The 25,426-nt window shown below is 43.6% G+C and overlaps 1 protein-coding gene across 3 annotated transcripts in view; it reads right to left on the reverse strand.

Moving 5' to 3' along the window:
- The window catches only part of TMEM260 (transmembrane protein 260), a 98,350-nt gene that overhangs the window by 24,290 nt on the left and 48,634 nt on the right, over positions 1 to 25,426 (reverse strand). For all 3 annotated transcript variants that reach the window (XM_073638779.1, XM_073638778.1, XM_073638780.1), the window contains 2 exons: positions 3,960 to 4,137; positions 1,942 to 2,055 (listed from right to left, as the gene is read on the reverse strand). In XM_073638779.1, coding sequence (XP_073494880.1) covers positions 1,942 to 2,055; positions 3,960 to 4,137 — 292 coding nt within the window. The remainder of the gene's footprint in view (positions 1 to 1,941; positions 2,056 to 3,959; positions 4,138 to 25,426) is intronic.

Raw genomic sequence — 25,426 nt, forward strand, 5'->3', positions numbered from 1 at the left:
GCAGCGCATGAACTTTCCAGGCCCGTGTGCCGCAATACACGCTTATGGCCAATCAGAGGCCAGCAGCTAACGTCAGCGTACACGCGACTGGGAGCATGGCAGTGACGTTATGCGCCCCCGTTGGTTGGACGCTGAAGTCAGCTGCCGGCTTCAGACGACGCAGTGCAGGAGAGGAAGGAAGATGAGTAGGAGTGTTTATTATGTTTTTTTTTATATACGATGAACAGCGGTGCCGGCAGGATGGGGGAGCATATACATTGATGGGGGCTATACCAGGATTGGGGGAGCATATACACTGATGGGGGATAAACCAGGATTGGGGGAGCATATACATTGATGGGGGCTATACCAGGATTGGGAGCATATACACTGATGGGGCTATACCAGGATTGGGGGAGCATATACACCGATGGGGGCTATACCAGTATTTGGGGAGCATATACACTGATGGGTGGTATACCAGGATTGAGGCAGCATATGCACTGATGGAAAACGTATACAATTATGGGGGATATACTAGGATGGGGGCGCATATACAAGTGCTCTTCACTAAATTAGAATATCATCAAAAAGTTAATTTATTTCAGTTCTTCAATTCAAAAAGTGAAACTCATATATTATACAGAGTCATAACAAACAAAGTGATCTATTTCAAGTGTCAATGACTGCCTTCTAGACATCTGTCAAGTCAGCAGTCTTCCCCATGATTGTGGAACCTACTGAAACAGACTAAGGGACCCTTTTAAATGCATCGGAAGCCTTTGCAGGTGTTTTTTGTTAATTCTAATTTACTGAGATAATAATGACTTTTGTGTTTCGATTGGCTGTAAGCCATAATCATCAACATTAACAGAAATAAACACTTGAAATAGATCGCTCTGTTTGTAATGACTCTATATAATATAAGTTTCACTTTTTGAATTGAAGAACTGAAATAAATTAACTTTTTGATGATATTCTAATTTAGTGAGAAGCACTTGTACAATCATACCAGGATTGGAAGAGCATATACACTGATGGGGAACTTATACAATGATGGGGGCTATACCAGGATGGGTGGACATATACACTGATGGGGGGATATACCAGGATTGGGGGAGCATATAAGCTGATGGGGAGTATACAATGATGGGGGCAGCAGATACCAGGATGGGGAGGCATATTCATGGATGGGGGGGCATATACTAGGATGGGGGCGCATATACATGGAAAGGGGATATACCAGGATTGGGGGAGCATATACATATGATAAAAAAAAGATGGAGGGTATATTCATGGATTGGGGGAACATATATATGGATGGGGGGACATATACGTGGATTGGGGAGGCATATACATGGATTGGGGAGGCATATACATGGATTGAGGAGGCATATACGTGGATTGGGGAGGCATATACATGGATTGGGGAGGCATATACATGGATTGGGGAGGCATACACATGGATTGGAGAGGTGTATACATGGATTGGGGTAACATATACAAGGATGGGGACAGCATATATACAAGGATGGGGGACCATATACCAGGATGGGGGTGAGCATATTCATTATATCTGCAGTCTCATACCCCTTTCTGTGGCTGCTCTATGCTGCCCTTACCCGCTCTCTGTATGAATTGTTTTTCTAAACTAAAACCTCAGTATTCGGGTTAAATTGTCGTGTTGGCACTATGCAATAAATAAGTGGGTTTTGGGTTGCAGTTTGGGCACTTTGTCTCTAAAAGGTTCCCCATCACTGGTAAAGACCATAACATTTCAAGTTCTACAGTAGATTAGGAGCTTGAATTAACACATTAAATTCCTATTTTAAGAAGGTTTCATGTCGATCACTGAAGGTACACTTCAATTCTTTTTTTTATTTTATCCCCCTCCAAAATTTGCTTCTTCCTAAGGATAACCTCCCAGACAATGGAAACGTATAGATAATTACACATACAAACCTTATGCACGAATCGATATCCTATAACCCAAGTAACAATGCAAATTACGTAGAGCACAATAGTGTGCTGGTTACACAAACTGAGACCACAGCAAAAAGCACCATAGACAGAAACCTAAAAATAAAAATGGAAACGATTATTATAAAGAAGTAGTCTTTCAAAAATAAAAGCTTATGAAGTTCTAGATGTAAATAAAAACTAGAAAATCCTGACAGGTTGACTAAGAAGTTTGGGAGCGTATCCGATGGAGACCCTAGTTTGGATCACTTGGCAGAAAAACATTGGTAAAAAGAGGTGCCGTCTAAACAGCTTGTGGTGGAGAAAATACCAATGGAGTACAATCATTCAGCCAACCTCAACCCAATAAATCTTGACTGCTGTCAATAGAAAATCTGAAGATTGATGGTCTTGCCCAATGTTGGCTTTCTTCATGCAACAGGCTGATGAGCTGGTGCCTTTGTGTATTCACCATTTTTTTCCAGCCAAGCGTTGGACACTTAGAACAACCTTTCTAGGCATGTATCTTCCTTGCCCTAACTTATAGTTTCCTTACATTTTATTCTTTTCTCTTTCAGGGTCCTTGCTTGAACAAGGCTGGGTTCACACAACTGCTGGTGTGGCATGGGGCAAAATCGCACATTTTGAGGTTGAGGTTTCTGCAGTTTGGTCATTATCTCATGGTTTTTACAGGTGAAACTGAAAAAATATATGTTTCACTTGTAAAAACTTTGGCCAGTAACCAAATTGGTAAATGAATGGCATTTCATGGAAAATTGGGCACACTTTTGGAGTAATTGGCCAAATAGCCGACTACTGCTCTTGTGAACCAGCGCTATATTTTGAAAGGCGTTCATTTACATACATACACATTTTGGGATAAAGCTTTCTACAGTGCCAGATTTACTATTACATTTGTAGTGTATTTGAAGTGTTTTTCCACTTAAAATTAACAGTACTGGCGTATCGATGCTCAAGCAAACAGTAGGGAGATTTTACCTTGTGCACCCCAGGAAAAAGTATCTAAATGGCAGCAAACAACTAGTCTCCAAAAAGTTTTGGTAGGGTAATGAAGACAGCATGTCAGAGACCTCTGTTCTGTGCTGATGAGGTCCGCTAGACCGAAACAGAACTGTCCACATATACACATCTCTATAATGTCATGTTAAAAACTTTCTATAAAAAGTTACAGGGTAACGTCTCCCCTAGTGGAGAGTGCCAACCAGGCGTAAGGAGACTTATAGGCCATGCAATGCTCCTCTGGGAAATTAAATACACAAACTATCCCTTCAGAGGGGAAACGTCTCTAAAATGGAAAGTGCTATGGAACATGTTGGCGCTATAAAAATAAAATATTTACTATTACTATTATTATAGTGCAACCTATTAGGGGTAGCAATCCTAGAAGATATAATTGACACTTTAAAGAGCTTTGACTTATGATAAAAACCAAACCAGACATTCTATTTGCAGAGACATGTTTCGGGGTGTTTGTTCCTCATCAGTGCAAAATATGCAAAAGTTAGATATTGTCTTACAAAATGGTGTACAGAACCCCTAATAAAAAAAAAATATCAATAAATATAGTTACTTAAAGGGGGTCATTGCAGCAGAAACCCTCAAGTCATAAAAGCTGTAATCAGCCAAATGACTTGGTAGCAGTTCTCCAACTAAAAGGGACCAAGTGAGGGCCCCATCTCCATTTTAAATTGCTTTCGTGGAAGTTTATATGTATTTCTTTCCACTCCAGATGTATAATCTTGTAGGAAAGCTGGAAGACAACCAACATGACCAAAACAGAAACTCCTACAGTGGTTGTCACAAAGTTCTCCAAGATGCTCTGCCTAGGTCTTCTGATCCTTAAGGGACCATACTCCTAAAACCTGGACGTCACATGGATAAAACTCTGGAATTCTATTAACATTACAAAAATAGGTGAATAAATAGGTTTTGTTATGGAGATGGAAAGGTTATATTTCGCTTGGCATTGCTCTGTGTGTCCAACTAGACAAAAAAATTACCTTTGATCTCTCGCTGTCGGTTTTTGCCTTGTGAAACTCGACCGTAAGAGCCATCAGCATCGCCACAAACAGATTGTTCAGGCTAAAAACCTCTGCTGCAATGGACCACTGCCATGTTAGACGTGAAAATGAATATAACCCTGCAGCAAGGATTCCTGCCGAATGTGAGCCAGAAAGCCTGCAAACATAGATAACAGGAAATCTCCTTTTGCTACAAAATGGAACTGTTTGTTATGCATTTTATATTATAGCCACAATCGTCTCTCGCTACCGAGAGCTATCACTTCGCTATGTAATATTTTCACAATTCATGACAATATTAATTAGAAAAAAAAAATACACAATAACGATAAAGTGAGAGCAACTGTTTCATGTCCTGGTACACATGGCATGCCCCTTAAGGTAGAAAAGGAAGTTCTAAGCTTTCGAGACCATCGCCAGATTGAATGAAAACAGCGGCCGCGGCGAGTAACAAGCCTGTAATGTTAAAATAAATAGGAGGAGAACAATGGATCCTAGTGTACGGGGAACAGGCAGATTCAATGTCACATGGAAGAAAGAGAGATCAGTGAATGACTGCCTTTGTCCTACAGCTGTCCCGTGTTCCCAGATAGTACCTTACACAATAGTGGTAAGCAGCCTGCCGCTTTCGAGTCCTTGTAGAACTACCGCTTCCAGGTTGCTCACTGCTTTGGTACTTCTTTCATAATCAATTGGCTATAAAAGAAGCCTATTTATGTAGAAGGAGAACCTACGGAGTGAAATTTCACTTTTCTTTATAGTTCGGAAAGGCTTTTTACTCTCCGGATGCCACTTACTAGTCCTAACCTTACACAAAGGAAAGTCATGCATCTCATGTGACATTACGTCTCCGAATGAAAACCGTCTTAAGATGTTGAAAAAAAAAGATATTACACCTTCTGTACCGCTCGTTTACCCCAATTCTTTCTCTTCTCCGCTCTTGATTAGCCTAATGGGATGTCGTTTCCCTAATCGGTGTCGTCCTCCTTCTATCATTCAGTTCTGTTTTCCATGATGACTTGCTAGAAGCTCTAGAGGAAAGAGACAGTGTCCAATTCAGGTGAAAAAAACTTCCAAGGTTCCATTAATTCTGCCATAGACCAGGAATAGGTCTTTTTCAAGCAGGATAAAGACCTATGACCGGTCGAAACATCGCATCTATGGCAGAATAAATGGAATCTTGAAGTTTTGTTTACCTGAATTGGACGCTGTCTCTTTCTTTTACTGATTTTTTTTCCAAATGGACTCCCCGGAACTTTTTTGACGGTGCGTCCTTTTTGTGCCTATGTGCCCTTTGTAATTGTCCAATATTGGAGTGCTGCGAGCCACCTTCACTTTTTTGCTAGAAACTGTAGGCAGAACCACTGTTAGCAGTGGTGCCCTCTGCACTCTAGGGTCCTACCGCTTCAAGCCCGAGGCCCCTGTGTGCTGGCACATTTTTGCATGAATTTTGTGCGACACTGTGGCAAAACCACCAGGATTTTACAGTGATTTGTGCAGAACTGTGTTGTTTCCAACAATGATCTATGGAAATTGCCGCAGAACTGTGTCCTTTTTGGCATGATTTTGCATAAATTGTGGCAAAAAATGCAACTAGAAAAGGTGACAAAATAATCACATGGCAAAGGTCCTGCACCAAGGCAACAAACAGAAATGCCATGAGAAGCAGTAAATCGGAGGAGGCATGGGGAACAGTCTCTTTAAGAAAGGAGGGAGAAGTCTGTGTGGGAGAGGCATAGGGAATAGTCTGTGAAAGGAGGGCATTAGGAGCAATCTGTGTTTTTTACAATTACAGTTTTGCAATTGGAATTACGGTAATTAAAATATTTTATTGTTTTGGATTAAGCAGCTTGCACATAACCAGGATGGATAAATAACCCATGTTTAATGCTTTTTAAGGTTGGGGGGTTGGGAATGTGTTTCTCCAATGTTTGTCTGGTTGTTGCTGTTTTTTTTTTATTTTTACCTTTGTGAAAATCTTTATAAAAATCAATAAAAACATTTGACAATAAAAAAAAGCAGCTTGCACAAATTCCAATGCACTGCAAGCTGCTGGATGGTGTTAAGTCAATTTCACAAGAGACTTGTCTTCAGTCCTTAACTATACTCCCCTAAAGTCTCAATTAATCGCAATTCTAATCAATTCAATCAACTTTTCTCCTTCCTGGTTTGAGCAAAGGAAAAGCAAGTAGACAAATGGGGAGGGCAGGTAATCACTGGTACAGGAGGATGAGACAAACAAAAGGGGATGGAGGATCAGAGAGCAATATAAACATCCAGTAGTACCACTTGGATTTAAGAGAACCCACAAGACACCATTGCCCAAGACTCCATGTAGACTTAACGTCCGCTCTGGCCATAAAGCAAGATAAGTGCTATCCTAGTTTCAGACATATTTTGAAGATGTAACCTCCTATTGCATTCGCATGTCAACAGCAACTCGATCTTGGCTATTGATTGTTTCTCAATAGTCACATACAATGTATAACATGTACTAAATAGAGTAAGAGTGAATAGATTCACAGGACCTGGTCCAATGCCACGTCAATAATCTGTGGCAGCTGCACGGGAGCTGTGAGAATCGCCTGTTACCTGATGGTTTCCCCAGCTCCTCTTTCGATTAGCCGGCCTGGCGTGATATCAGGATTGCAGTGAGACGCATGCATGACATTGTGCCAGGCTGGCAACTCAAAAGAAGAGTCAGAGATGCTTTCATGGCTACAGATTACCGACGTGGCTGATGGACCAGGTCCTGAGAATTTATTTGCACCAACTGTGCTACTAAGTGATTACAAAGATAAATCTATCATGTTAAGAAACAGAGAAAATGTATACGGGTTGTCTGATTAGGGAACTCTGAGTTTATAGCATGAGGGATCCTAATTACACGAGCCTCAGTTACAGAGCAGAGAGGCTACAAAGAGTCTTTCTTACTCTAGAGAACACATGTCAAACTTTGGCCTGTGGGCCAGGGTAGTTATAATTGGCCCTCGATGCTGGCACTGCCCCCATCCCAACATCGCACCTTTTAACTGTAGCGGCATCCCGGATTTCGCACCCACTGTATGGAGCACTGAAGAGCTGCAGAAGACACACTGCAGAGATTGGAGCAGCGAGTGACCGGGGTAGAGGTATTTTATTTATTTAACGTGGGGCCCATTGTACTGTAGGGAGGACTATGTGGGACCCATTATTCTGTATGGAGGACTATGTGGGGTCCATTATTCTGTATGGAGGACTATGTGGGGCTCATTATTCTGTATGGAGGACTATGTGGGGCCCATTATACTGTATGGAGGACTATGTGGGGCCCATTATACTGTATGGAGGACTATGTGGGGCCCATTATACTGTATGGAGGACTATGTGGGGCCCATTATACTGTATGGAGGACTATGTGGGGCCCATTATACTGTATGGAGGACTATGTGGGGCCCATTATACTGTATGGAGGACTATGTGGGGCCCATTATACTGTATGGAGGACTATGTGGGGCCCATTATACTGTATGGAGGACTATGTGGGGCCATTATTCTGTATGAAGGACTATGTGGGGCCATTGTACTGCATGGAGCACTATGTGGGGCCCATTATACTGTATGGAGGACTATGTGGGGCCCATTACTCTGTATGCAGGACTATGTGGGGCCCATTAGTCTGTATGGAGGACTATGTGGGGCCCATTATACTGTATGGAGGATTATGTGGGGCCCATTATACTGTAAGGAGGATTATGAGGGGCCCATTATACTATATGGAGGACTATGTGGGCCCATTATTCTGTATGGAGGACTATGTGGGACCCATTATTCTGTATGGAGGACTATATGGGACCCATTATTCTGTATGGAAGACTATGTGGGGCCCATTATACTGTATTCAGGACTATGTGGGGCCCATTATTCTGTATGGAGGACTATGTGGGGCCATTGTACTGCATGGAGCACTATGTGGGGCCCATTATACTGTATGGAGGACTGTGTGGGGCCATTGTACTGCATGGAGCACTATGTGGGGCCCATTATACTGTATGGAGGACTGTGTGGGGCCCATTATACTGTATGGAGGACTATGTGGGGCCCATTATACTGTATGGAGGACTATGTGGGGCCCATTATTCTGTATGGAGGACTATGTAGGGCCCATTATTCAGTATAGAGAACTATGTGGAGCCCATTATTCTGTATGGAGGACTATGTGTGGCCCATTATACTGTATGGAGGACTATGTGGGGCCCATTATACTGTATGGAGGACTACATGGGGCATTATACTGTATGGAGGACAGTGAAACAAGTATTCACGCTATCAACCAGATCGGTGATAAATGTATGATGACTGGGAAATCCAGCACAGAGGCCCTGATTGATTCAGAATTCTGAATTAAGTAGTGTTCATGCCTGCTCCATTCACTTCTATGAGTTTGACACAACAGCTATCTCCATTAGTTCCATAGTAGTGAACTGAGAAGTGGTCACTACTGCTCTATATATAGGAGGGTACGTCATAGACAGAGGGGTGAAACAAAAGCGTAGTCAGGAAACAGTCCGAGGTCAGAATTCCAAGAAGGTAGCGGATCATGACAATAAGGCAAGAAAAACAGATGGTCAAAGCAAATCCAAAATCGAGAAGCAAAGATCAGAATACAAGACTAGGAGCAAAAAGCACACACACAAACCTCTTGAGCAAAGCTACAATTGACAGCAATCTAAGGCAGAGAGCTGGCTAAATAGCCAGGTGACTACTCTAAACAGGACACACATGGATGACGCCCCGACACACCCTGGTCCTGTTTGGACGGCTAAACTTTCACTCAAGACACTGACAGCTCAGCGTGCCCCGGTCCTATATTTAACTCCACAACTGTCATTCACTGTATCCAGACACACTGATAGGAGAAATAGTGACATATCACCTATTCTGTGTAATGGTGATAAATATATTTAAAGGGAACCTGTCAGCTACTTTTGCCCCCTAAACAGCCACCGTGTCTTTACTCCAGTCTATTTCTGCATTCTGACAACCTTCTTCTTGTGGCTTTGAGATATCTAAATACTTCGAAAATCAAGTTTTATTCTATACTTGCGCTATGCAAATGACAGGACAGTTCCGGCAGGGTCGTTGATTCTCCTGGACAAGTCCTGCCTCCAACCTTATAAGGACACACCCACAAGGCACGATTGACATGATTTACAAGAGCAACATCACTTTCTTTGCAAGTTTTGTGCGTGCTCATGATGTTCCGCCTCCCTAGGCAAGCATCGTGGACCGATAAAGCCGGGGAGCATATACATGGCTTCATTGCACATGACCAGTGAGGCAGAACGTCATGGGGGGGTGAAATATTTACAAGGAGTTGACAGTGACATTGATCTTGCAAATCATGAACAAAGATGGGAGGAGGGACTAGTCCAGGGATATCAACTCCCGCTGGACTAGTCCTGAGTCATTTGCATAGCACAAACACAGAATCAAATTTTAATAAAATGCAAATTTTAATAAAATGCAGAAATAGGCTGAAACAGAGACATTCTAGCAGTTTAGGGGGGCTAGTACCCGGTAAAGGGAAACTACCTTTAAATGTCAAACTTGATTTTATGATAAAGTTTCAGAACCTAATGGCAACCAGACATTTGGAGAACTAGCAACCTCACAATGCTGTGTATAAGTATGTTGTCCAGTCGCACAAAAACCCCAATTTAATGTAAAACAGTGAATAGAAGGTAGGGAGATGGGGGATGCAGCTGAGGATTTTTAACTAAGTGTTTTTGTATAACAAATGGTTTAAAAAGGAAGTTGGAGACAACTCAGCGAGAATGTAGATATAGAAAGCAAGGCAGATTTGGGAAGCAAGGTGGATGGGGTATGTTGGTTTTCAATATGTACAATACTAAGTGTCAAACATGTACACTTGGCTGAGAGGTGGAGCTAGAAGTAGCTTTCAGTGTAATGAGTAAACAATAATGCATCCCTTAGTATATAAAATACAACACTACCGTACTGAAACTAAAAAGAACAGGTTTCCTTTCTGGAAAGGTGGATATCTAGACCTCCTCTCCCAATACTGTCAGTACTGTGGACAATGACTGAACGTTTGCAGTTGTGGAGTCGCAATACCAAGTCAAAACTGTTTGCCGACTCCACAGCGCTGTATTTTTGCTCACCGGTTACCATTACACTTCCATTTTCAGGACAACTATTATATTTTTAGTTTTCCTCTTAAATAAAGTAAGTTTCTATTTTCTTTTTTTTTCTGATGGAAAATATCGGTGTAGAACTTGATTTTGCAGGTAATTGTAATATTACTGAATGACTACAGAATCTTATTACCAAGCCTGCATTACCCACTAGAGTTTAGAATGGAGCTCGTAATACTCTTGCTTTGAACATTTTGGTAGTTGTGTGGGTTGTCCATGACTTGTCCATCTGTACTTTGTCGTTCTGGATATTCTCTCGACAGGCTCAGAAGTAAAAATGGTGGGCTACATTAGTATATTTGAGCCTTTCTCCCTCTAAACAACTTTTCTTTTGATCCTTACCTGAAGTGGTTAGAGTAGGCAGTAGCTACAAGTCCCAATGATGACAAATTCGGGATTATGTTAAGATTTAGGTGTAGGATGCGTTGACAACTTGCAGGCAACGCCTGAGCATGGGTTATCTTTTGCCCTGTTCACATGTTAAGAAAACAAATCTGCATGGAATAATGAACACACTACAGATTTAAATATCCACGAGAAGTAAATTATTTCCACGACTTCCGTGCTGAAAAACCGTAGACCAACTCCACTCGATCTAATGAGTTGGCCAAATTCATGGCAAAAACTTCAGATTCAGCTATGAATTTCTAATGTAATTTTTACGAAAAATCCATAGAGAATTCACTTGTGGCAAATACCCTTCATGTGAACGTAGCCTTAGAGCCCCATATAAGTTTGATGTCTGTCAGCCAAACAATGCTGTGGCCGATCATTTAGCCAACAGCCGTCTTGGCTGGCTCTCCCATACACAGGAGAGTGCTCGTTCAGCCGAGAGCCCCCATGTTCTCTATGGGACAACCGCCAAAAGATGTCTCTGCCAGCGGCTTATCTCCGGGAGAACAAAGTGATTGGTAGTCCAAAATCAGACATGCCTGATGGACATCTCACCCATCATCAGTCAGCCAGTGCCCCCATACACATTAGGGTGTTGGCCAAACATTACTCTAATGTGTTTGAGGGGCTTTAGATTGAGTAAACATGATAATAGTGGTCATTGTAACTGAAACCATGGAACAACCAATCTTAGAACTTTCCCAACCTCAACACAATTGTGTTCCTACAAACCTGGTCGGAAGCCTTCCACCTACTGCCCCTCAGACATAATGCCAAGCTAAGGGTTTATCCAGTTCCTCTTTACTTTTGTGTTGGGAGCTTTGAGGAGCCCCTGATGTAGCGTCCATTTGAGGTTTGCAGGGCATCGTGCACCCCTAGGGATAGGGATGAGCGGACCTGTGGAAGTTCGGGTTCTGGTACTCAACCCGAACTTTATTTCAAACTTTGGTTCGGGTAAAAGAACTGTACCTGAACTTGAACCAGAACCTGGATCCCATTAATAAGAATGGTGACCCGAACTCCTGGCTGGAAAATTTGTCTCTCTCCCTCTAACTCCGAACATTGCGATGGACTTCCGGGAGAGGTCCGTGTTCAGCGTTTAGCACCGGACACTAATTGTACGGTTCGAGCGCTGAACTTTTAACTTTGGGTACACTCATCTCTAATCCTGGATAAACACTTTAATGTAGTAGTAGGGCATGTATTTTTTTTTTACCATTTCCTCATGGTAAAAATATTTGGAATGATAATTATCTTCAAATATGTCATGAAGATATTAAAAATTCAAATTCAAAACAATCTAACATAATAACTCATTTTATTAATGCAGATATCACCAATTAACCAAGGTCAGAATACAATGCCTGTTCAAAGTGGAAAAAATGTTAAATACGTGCATTTGTATATAACGTTTTAGCTGGGATTTATCAAATACTAAATGCCCAACCGTCCACAGCAATAATAGTTATGGATCTCCTGATGTTATTCCCCTTACCACTTCTATTGTGCTCGTCTGAAAGGCGTGGAGAGAGAGAGGTTAATTTCTCCTATAGTACTCCACTCCATGCTTAATGTGGCACTATGACTCCTCTTGAGGGCACCGCTATTAGTACTTATATGTCTCAGACTTGGTTCGTTGCCAATCTGCACTTTCTATGGCTACCCATGTGCAATGCACGGGACTGGAAAACAAAGCCGTGGCTATTAGCTACAGTATACAATAAGGTTATCAGTCATAGGGAGATTTCAAGTAGGTTTGTTCTTGATAAGAAGACGGCGAAAACCATTTAATGTAAAATGAATAAAAAAACCCTCGTGTACATGTGTGTGGGGCACGGCTATTGTGTTTTAAGGCTCGCAGGTCTTATCCATATAAAGCCACATGCGTTATTAAAAGGGTCAAACAACAGAGATAATAAAAAAATAAATTAAAAACAGTAATAAATGGTCAACCTACTCAAACAAATGTATCGAGACTCATTAAAGGAAAATCAAAATCACTTTCTGAAGGCAATGAAGACATTTAAATGTTCGAAATTCCCACAGTTACCAAGTCAATACCCCTCTATGCACCGAAAAATGCCCCCAACAATAGTCTGGACCCCCATTAATAAACCAATTTGGCGACTGCTTTTCCAAAGTATAACAACCGTTTTCTATTACGAGCATCATCACAACTGTGTAAATCTATTCTAAAAAATATCAGATGTAGCTAATAAAATGGTTCTCCAAAGGACGGCACAATGGGCTTGATCCAATATGGCCCTGCAAACAGGGACTGCAGCATGTGCACAGTACAATAATGTCAAATACCGCTCAAGCTCCAACACTGATATCAATGATAAAGTAGTGGGCAACATCTTTAAGGTTAACAGCTGATTGCAGTGGGTTTTAGTTGAAAGACATGAGAAAATCAGCATGAAATGACTATTCAAACCAAGCAAAGGTGCTCAGTGCACCCTTGGTGTGGCCAACCAGTTCAGTGCAACTTTCCACCTAATTGTTCTCCATCTATCTCCGCCCTACTATTCCTTGATTGACAACTCTGGCTTTACAGAAGCCAGAGATAGATGGAAAACAAGTAGCTGGGAAGGTGTACTGAACGGCTCGGTCAGGGCAAGGGTGCACCGATCGGCTGTGTTTGGTCTGAATAGTCATTTGATGCTGGCCGGCTCCTTTTAAGACTTTAGACAATGATAGAATGTACCATTAATATGCATTGATCTCTGGCCAAGCAGTGCATCACTGCATTGATGGTTGACCCTGTGCAAATTATTCATAGGAAAAAGAGCAGTTGTCACCAGAGCTGAGAAGTCGGTAAGCCAAACCTCCGACTCCATCTCCTCAATTTCCATGGCTCCGACTCCCTCATACATGGCTCATGTTTAAGTGATAAATTTACTGTAGCACAGATTCATCTCAGCTAAAAGTTTAGACCCTTAGATCAGGAATAGTACAAACATTTATAGGACATTTCATAACTTTCCCAAATTCTTATGAAAAAATATTCCCCACAAACTGCATTAAACTACTGTACCCAATTTATTATATATTTTAGGAGTTGGAGTCGGTCCATTTTATACCGACTCCGATTCCGACTTCACCAAAATGGACACCGGCTCCACGACTCCGACTCCAAAGCCCTGGTTGTGACGCTGAGTCACTTCTCATGGACTAGCAGTGAGTCAGGGAAGTCAAGGAGTCCGAGGTCAAGAGCCAGTAGGGTACGTCATAAACAGAGGGAAGATAGAAAGGCATAGTCAGGTCACAGTCCGGGGTCAGAATTCCTAGGTCAGTGTGTCAAGGCAAAAGGGGTAATACAAAAGGGTAGTTAAAAGGTAAAATCTAAGGTCCAGCAACAAAAGATCAGAATGTCTGAGTTCACAGCACAGAGAGAACACACTACTGAGCTGAAAGCTATGACTGGCAGAGGTCTGGGATTGACAGCTTAGCTAAATAGCTGGGTAATCACTAAGAACAGGCAACAACTGAAGGAAGCTCAGCAAGACCCTGTCTCAGATTGGACGGCTGAGCTGTCACTCAAACTACCGACAGCCCAGCAAGCCCCCGAACTAGATTGGACGACTGAGGTCACTCACCAAAATGACAGCTCAGCACGACCCTGATTCGATAGGACAGCAAAAACATAACTCGATGCGTGCAAAACACACTGAGCGGAGGAATCGTGCCATCAGTCTTGTACAAATACCCAACATGATATCATATAACCAGTCATTGCCAGTCAGTTTGTAGGTCGGCCAAGCATGAGTATGCCCAGAGCCACACAGAACAACATAGTAGGCTGTATTGTATACACACTTAAGTATTCAGTCATCTAAGGTGAATCTGACCATCTATCCCCTGACCTTCTATGCCATGTCTATGGGGCTGATGGCTCAACTAATGACTAAGGTCTGCTCTCCACTGACAGCTGTCCACCTGCTCCAATAACTTAAACCTCTTTGCACACCCTGCTATACATGTACGTCACAGTCAGGGTGCGCAAGTATGAAATAGGCTCAGGAGGTGGGCCAGCTACATACATGGCAGATACCACTGTAATGCATTGCCCACAACCGCTCACCGATGCCCATCACCCCACTGCAATCCGATTTCGGGAAGCCCCCGATCGCCGCTGTATTGGTACTCTCCTTTGAGACTCGGCTAGAGGCTAAGGCTATAATTCAAAGTGGACCGTGAGTTATACTATATACTGCAATACTCCGGTACTGCAGTATAAAGTCCACTAAGGGGACTAAAAAAATAAAGTAAGAATAAAAAAAAATGTTTAAAAAATAAATAAATAAAATAAATATATAATATATATATATATATATATATATATATATATATATATATATATATATATATATATATACATACATATATATATACATATATATATACATACACACAGTACAGACCAAAAGTTTGGACACACCTTCTCATTTAAAGATTTTTCTGTATTTACATGACTATGAAAATTGTACATTCACACTGAAGGCATCAAAACTATGAATTAACACATGTGGAATTATATACTTAACAAAAAAGTGTGAAACAACTGAAAATATGTCTTATATTCTAGGTTCTTCAAAGTAGCCACCTTTTGCTTTGATGACTGCTTTGTACACTCTTGGCATTCTCTTGATGAGCTTCAAGAGGTAGTCACTGGAAATGGTTTTCACTTCACAGGTGTGCCCTGTCAGGTTTAATAAGTGGGATTTCTTGCCTTATAAATGGGGTTGGGACCATCAGTTGTGTTGTGCAGAAGTCTGGTGGATACACAGCTGATAGTCCTACTGAATAGACTGTTAGAATTTGAATTATGGCAAGAAAAAAGCAGCTAAGTAAAGAAAAACGACTTGCCATCATTACTTTAAGAAATTAAGGTCAGTCAGTGCGAAAAATTGGGCAAACTTTGAAAGTGTCCCCAAGTGCAGTTGCAAAAACCATCAAGCGCTAAAAAGAAACTGGCTCACATAAGGACAGCCCAAGGAAAGGAAGACCAAGAGTCACCTCTGCTTCTGTGGATAAGTTTATCCGAGTCACCAGCCTCAGAATTCGCAGGTTAACAGCAGCTCAGATTAGAGACCAGGTCAATGCCACACAGAGTTCTAGCAGCAGACACATCTCTTCAACAACTGTTAAGAGGAGACTTTGTGCAGCAGGCCTTCATGGTAAAATAGCTGCTAGGAAACCACTGCTAAGGACAGGCAACAAGCAGAAGAGACTTGTTTGGGCTAAAGAACACAAGGAATGGACATTAGACCAGTGGAAATCTGTGCTTTGGTCTGAGGAGTCCAAATTTGAGATCTTTGGTTCCAACCACCGTGTTTTTGTGCGATGCAGAAAAGGTGAACGGATGGACTCTACATGCCTGGTTCCCACCGTGAAGCATGGAGGAGGAGGTGTGATGGTGTGGGGGTGCTTTGCTGGTGACACTGTTGGGGATTTATTCAAAATTGAAGGCATACTGAACCAGCATGGCTATAACAGCATCTTGCAGCGGCATGCTATTCCATCTGCTTTGCGTTTAGTTGGACCATCATTTATTTTTCAACAGGACAATGACCCCAAACACACGTCCAGGCTGTGTAAGGGCTATTTGACCAAGAAGGAGAGTGATGGGGTGCTACGCCAGATGACCTAGCCTCCACAGTCACCAGACCTGAACCCAATCGAGATGGTTTGGGGTGAGCTGGACCGCAGAGTGAAGGCAAAAAGGGCAAACAAGTGCTAAGCATCTCTGGGAACTCCTTCAAGATTGTTGGAAGACCATTTCCGGTGACTACCTCTTGAAGCTCATCAAAAGAATGCCAAGAGTGTGCAAAGCAGTCATCAAAGCAAAAGGTGGCTACTTTGAAGAACCTAGAATATAAGACCTATTTTCAGTTGTTTCACACTTTTTTGTTAAGTATATAATTCCACATGTGTTAATTCATAGTTTTGATGCCTTCAGTGTGAATGTACAATTTTCATAGTCATGAAAATACAGAAAAATCTTTAAATGAGAAGGTGTGTCCAAACTTTTGGTCTGTACTGTATATATGGAGTTGGTTGTGGGTTGGTACGGCCTAAAAATGACAATTTGACCGTTGATAACGGGGTAGCTCCAGTATATATATATATATATATATATATATATATATATATATATATATATATATATATATATATATATATATATATATATATATATATATATATATATATAAGACTTGGAAAAGAGGGAGAGGATTTACTATATATATATATATATATATATATATATATATATATATATATATATATATATATATATATATATATATATATATATATATATATTATATATATATATATATAGTGAGGTAGCGCTAATCATCACGCTGGGGGTACTCACTTCACCGGATCAATTAAAGCACACATGCAACGTCTGTCCGGTTTTTCACAGTCCAGCAGTTTATTACACATCATAAACTGCACATAACATAGTCCATCTCAGTGGCTCACCGACATATTACACATATAATGTCCAAGAGCCTTTCCAGTGACAGATATGTCCACTTGGCTCCCGATACAGCCTTCAGCAAGGTAACAATATCAATGTCCACATCAAGCAGTGTTTTCACCTTTGCCGGGTTTTAGCTGCTTCTCTCAGCTCGGTTCTGCCACTGCAGGGGCTTTAAGGCTTCCCAGACGTAGTCTCCAAGCCACGTGCCTTCAAAAGGCTACTGGTATCCTAGATCCAGCCTCTGCCTTCCAGGCTTCACCAGGCTTCTCTCTTCCAGCCTCTCCAAGCTAATGGTGTTCCACACACAGGGATCAGGCCTCACACCTTTCACCCGGTTTCCAAACCGCCAGGATTTATATATCCTTTAGTGAACACAGGACCTGCGATGATGTCACAGTCATGTGATCAGTCACCTGAGGAAGAGGTAAATGGTCAGCTCGAGCACACCCCCTGGACCATTACAGTAATGCCACAAGCCGCTGCATTACATATCCCCCCCCTCTGTTCAAACTTGTGGGGTTGAACACATAATATACACAATCACATTATAACCCACAGTTCACACAGAGACCATGTACTTGACAATTGCGCTGCTCAGGCCCTGGAACATTAGTCGACATTAGCCCATTCCTTAGGGACCTACCATCTATCATGGTCACTGACTTCGTCAAGTCACATTTCCGGGTCGTAACCTTGTCAGAACTCCCCCGCTCCCAGCGGTCTGTCGTAACCTTGTCAGACCTCCCCCGCTCCCAGCAGTCAATACAGCAGTGTGACTCACATGCCCTGGTATCTAAGGTCCGGTTCGACTCCGTATTGTCCCGTACTCTATTGGGTCGTTTGTATGGGCCACTCAGACCTGAGTTACTGGAGGTCTCACTACTTCTAAACCCACACCCACTATCCTCAGGACATCTTGGAAAGTCTCTATCTTCTACTGTAGCCGTTCTATTATTTGAAGGGCCCTCTCTCTGTCTGGTCTCACAATTTCTAGACGGCTGCCATCTTCTGCTGCTCAGGCGATTCTGTCTTTCCACTCGCAGTCTAGCGAGATTCAATTGTTCTACCTCTCGCAGGTAGGTCACTCGGTACTCCATCAGCATGCGTATATATGCAAGAGTTTCTTCCGTTCCTACAGCGGAGAATGGCACCATGCCATCTTCATCTGGTATCCAGTCCTGTCGATCATGTGGACTGCTTACTTTCATACTTTCATCACATCAGACTTCTTTACCATTATCTGCATGGTTCGGCCATTTCTCCCAATGAGCTTTCTTACCAGAGCCTGAGGCACCCGGATGACCTCTTCACGCAGACTTTGAGCTTTTCTCATAAACTCCAGTTGTCTAATGGCTTGTTCCGTCTTCAACCGGACAAACCGCTTTGTGCGAATACATCGCCAGTGCATGTCACTTAGGATAGCCACCCTCTTCACTGTGACTTTGGTTGTGGACAGGACCAACAGCTGTTTAGCTTCTGAGGTCGAGTACACCTTACAGGCTCCCACGGCCTTCTTAAACTCTTCATGCACGGACTCACTGGTGCATTCTTCTCTCAAATTATCGGGTACATCTATGAGGCACTTGTACCGAGAGGTTTCTGTCTCACCAGTGATCTCCAAACGAACATCTGGCTCAGGTTTCAGGGACAACTGACTTTCAGCTTCTTCACCCTGTATGCTTCCCCTGAGCGGACTCACAGCTACAAATTCAAGAATTTTCATCTTGACCACTTCCATTTCATACTTATCTTCTGTTAACACTCTCTTAGCTCTCCTCAGGTCCACCTTCTCATGGTATAAAGGAGTAAGTGCAACTTGTTTGCCCTTTTCCTTCTCCAAGGAGGCCTCGTTCACTGAGTGATACTTTGCCAGGTGACCTTTGAGCTCGAAAACTTCTTCCTCTAGCTCAGCTACTCACCTCTCAACAGCCCATCTCTGAAGCTCTTCCTGCTTCAACTGCTCCTTTAACAGTAGAGTTCTCTCAGACCTCTCTGTCTCCAATGCGCCCACTCGGCTCTCAACAGCCAGTCTCTCAAACTTCTCTTGCTTCAAATGGGCTTGTAGCGTCTCCTTGAGCTCCTTGATCTCGGCTCTAACATCCACCGAATCATCCGAGCTCGCCTTATTCGAGGAGGTATTTGCTTCATACCTCCCATCTCCAGTGGCCAACTCCTGGCCCTGGTCTGTGGCTTCTCCGATAGACTCCTTCATCTTTTTCCCCTCAGCTTCCATCTTGCTGATTCTTTCCTTAAGGCACGTCTCTGCTCTCTGGAGATTATCACACAACGTCTGCAGCTCCTTCACCTGAGCTTCCAGACCTAGGGTCTTTCTGCGGAGATCATCATTTACATCACGGGTGTCCTGGAGAGTGGTCTCAATCACTTGGCGCCTGTGCTCTGCATCCGCCTTATCATCCTCTAGTTTTTCCTTAACCTTGAGGAGATCCTCATAGTCTCTCTTAGTTAGTTGCAGTTCCCTATTGAACTTTTCATGCCTCTTTTCTGCCTCTTTCAGGGCGGATAGCTCCCGGTCTCGCTGGTACAGAGAGTCCACCAGACGCTCCTTCTCCTGCATTAGAGGCTTTACTTGGTCCTGGAATTGCTGCAGCTCCCTCATGAGTTCACCATGCTCCTTCTTGGATTCACACAGCTCCCGGTTGAACTGTTTGACCAGTCGTTCTAGGTCTTGATCACGTCCAGAAACTTCATCCTGCAGCGCCCCTTTTAAGGCAGATAGCTCCCTATCCCTCTGGTGTAGTCCCTCATCCAGCCTTTGCTTCTCCTGCATCAGCTCTAACTGTACCAAGGAGAAATGATCTTTCATCTCGCACAGCTCATCTTCAGACATCGCTTTGTCAAACTGCAACCGAACAACCTCCTCTTGGGTTCTGCGGAGGTTCTCTTTAATTTTCTGGAACATCTAATTCCATTTGTTGATTTCCTTGCAGCTTTCCTCCAGTTTTTGCTGCCCATCACTCTGACACTGCTGCCTGATAGGCCCCAGCTCTTGGTCATGACTGGCCACCTCCTCTTTCAGGGCTGTCAGATCCTGATCCTTCTGTCTCAGTACTGTACTGGAAGTTGCTACTGGCAATGTCACCTCCTCTTCTGCCTCTAAAGGAGGATCCACACTTGGAACAAAGGCACACAGCATTACATTTTCTTTATTTTCACTTTCAGCAAAGACTACAGGAGCAACCTTTTTGTGGCCCTTGCGCCGTCGACGACGAGAGGGGGACTTTCTCCCCTCGTCTAGCCCCTCCTGACTGAACTCTCTTTCTACTTTTATAGCGTCACCATCAGTTGTGGGGTCTGTGTCACTCCCCATGGTGTCGTGGACCAGCAAGTCACCTCCCACCTTGACGTCAACCCCTTCTACTGGAGCTACCCCGTTATCAACGGTCAAATTGTCATTTTTAGGCCGTACTAATCCACAACCAACTCCATATATACAGTACAGACCAAAAGTTTGGACACACCTTCTCATTTAAAGATTTTTCTGTATTTTCATGACTATGACAATAGTAAATTCACACTGAAGGCATCAAAACTATGAATTAACACATGTGGAATTATAGACTTAAAAAAAAAGTGTGAAACAACTGAAAATATGTCTTATATTCTAGGTTCTTCAAAGTAGCCACCTTTTGCTTTGATGACTGCTTTGCACACTGTTGGTATTCTCTTGATGAGCTTCAAGAGGAAGTCACCGGAAATGGTTTTCACTTCACAGGTGTGCCCTGTCAGGTTTAATAAGTGCGATTTCTTGCCTTACAAATGGGGTTCTGACCATCAGTTGTGTTGTGCAGAAGTCAGGTGGATACACAGCTGATAGTCCTACTGAATAGACTGTTAGAATTTGTATTATGGCAAGAAAAAAGCAGCTAACTAAAGAAAAATGAGTGGCCATCATTACTTTAAGAAATGAAGGTCAGTCAGTCCCAAAAATTGGTCAAACTTTGAAAGTGTCCCCAAGTGCAGTTGCAAAAACCATCAAGTGCTACAAAGAAACTGGCTCACATGAGGACCGCTCCAGGAAAGGAAGTCCAAGAGTCACCTCTGCTTCTGGGGATAAGTTTATCCAAGTCACCAGCCTCAGAAATTGCAGGTTAACAGCAGCTCAGATTAGAGACCAGGTTAATGCCACACAGAGTTCTAACAGCAGACACATCTTTTCAACAACTGTTAAGAGGAGACTTTGTGCAGCAGGCCTTCATGGTAAAATAGCTGCTAGGAAACCATTGCTAAGGACAGGCAACAAGCAGAAAAGACTTGTTTGGGCTAAAGAACTCAAGGAATGGACATTAGACCAATGGAAATCTGTGCTTTGGTCTGATGAGTCCAAATTTGAGATCTTTGGTTCCAACTACCGTGTCTTTGTGCGACGCAGAAAAGGTGAACAGATGGACTCTACATGCCTGGTTCCCACCGTGAAGCATGGAGGAGGAGGTGTGATGGTGTGTGGGTGCTTTGCTGGTAACACTGTTGGGGATTTATTCAAAATTGAAGGCATACTGAACCAGCATGGCTACCACAGCATCTTGCAGTGGCATGCAATTCCATCCGGTTTGCATTTAGTTGGACCATCATTTATTTGTCAACAGGACAATGACCCCAAACACACCTCCAGGCTGTGTAAGGGCTATTTGACCAAGAAGGAGAGTGATGGGGTGCTACGCCAGATGACTTGGCCTCCACAGTCACCAGACCTGAACCCAATTGAGATGGTTTGGGGTGAGCTGGACCGCAGAGTGAAGGCAAAAGGGCCAACAAGTGCTAAGCATCTCTGGGAACTCCTTCAAGATTGTTGGAAGACCATTTCCGGTGAGTACCTCTTGAAGCTCATCAAGAGAATGGCAAGAGTGTGCAAAGCAGTCATCAAAGCAAAAGGTGGCTACTTTGAAGAACCTAGAATATAAGACATATTTTCAGTTGTTTCACACTTTTTTGTTAAGTATATAATTCCACATGTGTTAATTCATAGTTTTGGTGCCTTCAGTGTGAATGTACAATTTTCATAGTCATGAAAATACAGAAAAATCTTTAAATGAGAAGGTGCGTCCAAACTTTTGGTCTGTACTGTATATATATTAGTAAAAAAAAAGTAAATCCTCTTCCACTTTTCCAAGTTTTCAACTAAAGAAACAAAACAAAAAATATTAAACATAATTGGTATCGCCGTGTTCATAAAAGTCCAGTCTAAAAAAATCGAAACTTCACACTTGCAGTTTTTCAGTGACCGTAGTCCCCCCCCCCCAAAGATGCAATGAAAAAAAAGTGATCAATATGCTGTAGAAACCCTACTAGGGTCAGTCCCGAAGGAGTTAGAAGAGTAAGTGTCGTTTTAATTTATTTTTATTTTTCCATTAATCAATTGTACACATGAATATAAGAAACGTTGTAATACATCTTATCAGAGAAGTCTGCTACTTTCTCCTTTTGGACTAATCTTTCATTCTCAAAAATGTTACATTTTCGAATCAAATCTGTTTTCAGTGAATACAGATTTTCCCAGTACTGAGATAGGAGATGACAGTTGGTGCTTGTTAAGTTTTATGGAGAAATGTCACTGTTGTTTCAGGAGAACTTGCAGCAGAATCTCTGTGTCCGCCTCTCCTCTAGCTCCTCCCTCCTACTCCATAGAATGTTAAAAGTACTGTAAAGTGGCTAATGGTTGCGCAGTCGATAGGAGGTATGTGTCACAGAGATAGATGGTCTCTGTGGTGTAACCCGGAGTGTTTTCTCTAGTGCAAGTAAGCACTAAGAGGATCATTTGGTGCACCTGGGACTGGGTTAAGGGTAGTTCAGAGAGATGGGCGGCTCTAGCTACCCACATACCTCACCTCTGGGTGTGGTTAACAGCCTATATAATGGAGGATGTTGTTTGGCACATGGTCTATGTGTCTGGAGGGAGAAGGCCTCCTGTGGGTGGATGCCTACTAGCCTCTGTGACCACAGCACTGGCTAACCAGAGTCTTTGCTGTTTTTCTTTGGTTTTGCCTGCACTAAAGTTTGTTTGTTTGCATTTTGCTTTTTTTTACCGGCTTATGAAGGCAATAAACCATTATGAACATTTAAAGGAACATGCCTCCTGTTTGCCTCTCATCGCACCTGAGTGAGTACAATACCTACAATTGGTGGAGAATGCAAGCAGCATTCCCAGCAGACACGTGTGACTGCTACAAGAAGGACTGCATGTCCTGGGTGAAGTCTGCCATAAGCCAGCAAGTGACACCGGACAAGATGGAGGACCTGCTCAAGCATCTGCTGCAGGCGCAGCACCAACAGAAACAAGCGCAGCACCAGCAGATGCTACAGCAACAGCAGATGGCGTAACAGGAGACCACCAAATTGCTTATGCAGCAGCTCCAGCTCCACCAGCAGCAGGCCCAACACGACCAGTGCCGAGAACAGCAGCAGATCGATTTGCTCGCAGAGGCGATCCGTGGCTCAGCAGCAGCTTCGACAACAAGGTCAGTGGGCGACTATTCCATCCGCAAGGCGGTAAGGGGAGCCCTACAGAAAATGACACCGGGGGATGATATAGGGGCCTTTCTGACGGTGTTTGAAAAGGTAGCCGAGAGAGAGAGACTTTCGCCAGAGCAGTGGGCAGAGGTGCTGGTGCCATACTTGACAGGGGAGCCCCAGAAGGCTTAGTATGACATAGCTCTGCAGGATGCCAAGGAGTGTGGTAAATTAAAAACCAAAATTCTGTCGCGCTTGGGGGTGACGATGACTGTCAGGACACAGCGGGTCCACCGCTGAGCATACTACCGGGACAAAACACCCTCGCTCCCAAATATTTGGCCTATTGCACCTGGTCAGGAAGTGGCTGCAGCCGGAGTCCTCTATGCCAGTGCAGATGGTAGAGCGAGTAGTAATGGACAGGTTTGTGCACTCCCTAACCGAGGCCCATACAGACTTGGGTTGCACAGGGTGATCCCCGGAATGCAGATGAACTGGTCGAGAGATACCAGGGGCTTTGAAGGTTCCTTGGGAAGGCAGCCCACTCCATATTGGGGGTCCCAACAGGGGGCGGAGGCCCAAAATGGGGTGGGGAATCGAAGGTCAAAAGGAGCGGGGGAGGTGGTGCCCAAGGTCCCTACAGGTGATGTGATCTGCTGAAGGTGCCACGGCCCAGGCCATATAGCTGCCCGTTGTCCCCTGATCCCCGAGCAGATGGACTGCAGCATAGGACGCCGCTGTTCATATTACGCGTATCCGGCCTGCAGTGTGAACTGTCCACCCCACAAGGGGCCACAAGCATGTGCGGTGAAGGTGAACGGGTGGCAGGTAACAGCGCTGCTAGACTCCGGGAGTCTGGTGACCCTCGTGAGGGCCACTCTTCCTTTCCAACTGATCCCGGGGAAAAAAGTCGCCGTACGGTGCATTCATGGCGATGCTAAGGACTATCCTATGGCCAGAGTGGACATTGAAAAGGCCCACGAGGTCGGCGTCGTTCAGGACTTGTTGCACCCTATCATTATAGGCTGGGACTTTTGTTTATTTTGGGATCTGTGGGGGAAGGGTTCAGGGTTCTCTGGCGCGGTTAAGAAACCAGGTAACCCTGAAGAGGTGTCACTACACCCAGAGTCAGATGGGTTTCCCTTTTGTGTCCTTGTGGGGGATGAGGCGGTAGGGTCCTCTGAGTCTGACATTCCAGAGTTGGGGGTGACCAGCAAGAATTTGGGGTCTGCCCAACATAGGGACCTAACTCTGAAGGAAGCCTTCAATAATGTCACAATCATAAATGGGGTGGCACAGGAGCCAGAGGCTGACACCAGGTTTCCCTATTTTATGATAAGTGGGAAATTGTTGTATCGGGTCACGAAAGTGAGGGAAGAGCAGGTGGAACAGTTAATACTGCTGGCTCCTTATAGACGGAAGGTGTTGGACATGGCCCATTCACATATCTTGGGGTGACATATAGGGGTGGAAAAAAAAGCAGGAATGGATTATGCAGAGGTTCTATAGCCCGGGTGTCAAAGGGAAATATTAAAGTATTGTAGGTCCTGCCCTACGAGCCAGTTAACCGCCCCCACCTCTCACTTTTGAAGTCCCCTTGCCCACTGGCCATTATTGAAGTGCCGGTCGAGAGAATCGCCATGGACTTGGTTGGTCCCCTGGTTAAATCTGCTCGTGGGCATCAATATATCTTGGTCATCCTGGACTATGCCACATGCTATTCGGAAGAAATTCCCCTGTGAAACTCCTCCGCAAAGAGTATAGCCCGCGAATTGGTCCACGTTTTTTCCTGGACAGGTTTACAGAGGGAGATCCTGACCGACCAGGGGACACCTATTATGAGTAAGGTGGTGAGGGAGTTATGCAAGTTCTTGCAAATCTCCCAACTGAGGACT

The sequence above is a fragment of the Phyllobates terribilis genome, unplaced genomic scaffold (assembly GCF_046119375.1).
Source record: "Phyllobates terribilis strain yellow unplaced genomic scaffold, ASM4611937v1 Scaffold_7__3_contigs__length_470593459, whole genome shotgun sequence".
Classification (NCBI taxonomy): domain Eukaryota; kingdom Metazoa; phylum Chordata; class Amphibia; order Anura; family Dendrobatidae; genus Phyllobates; species Phyllobates terribilis.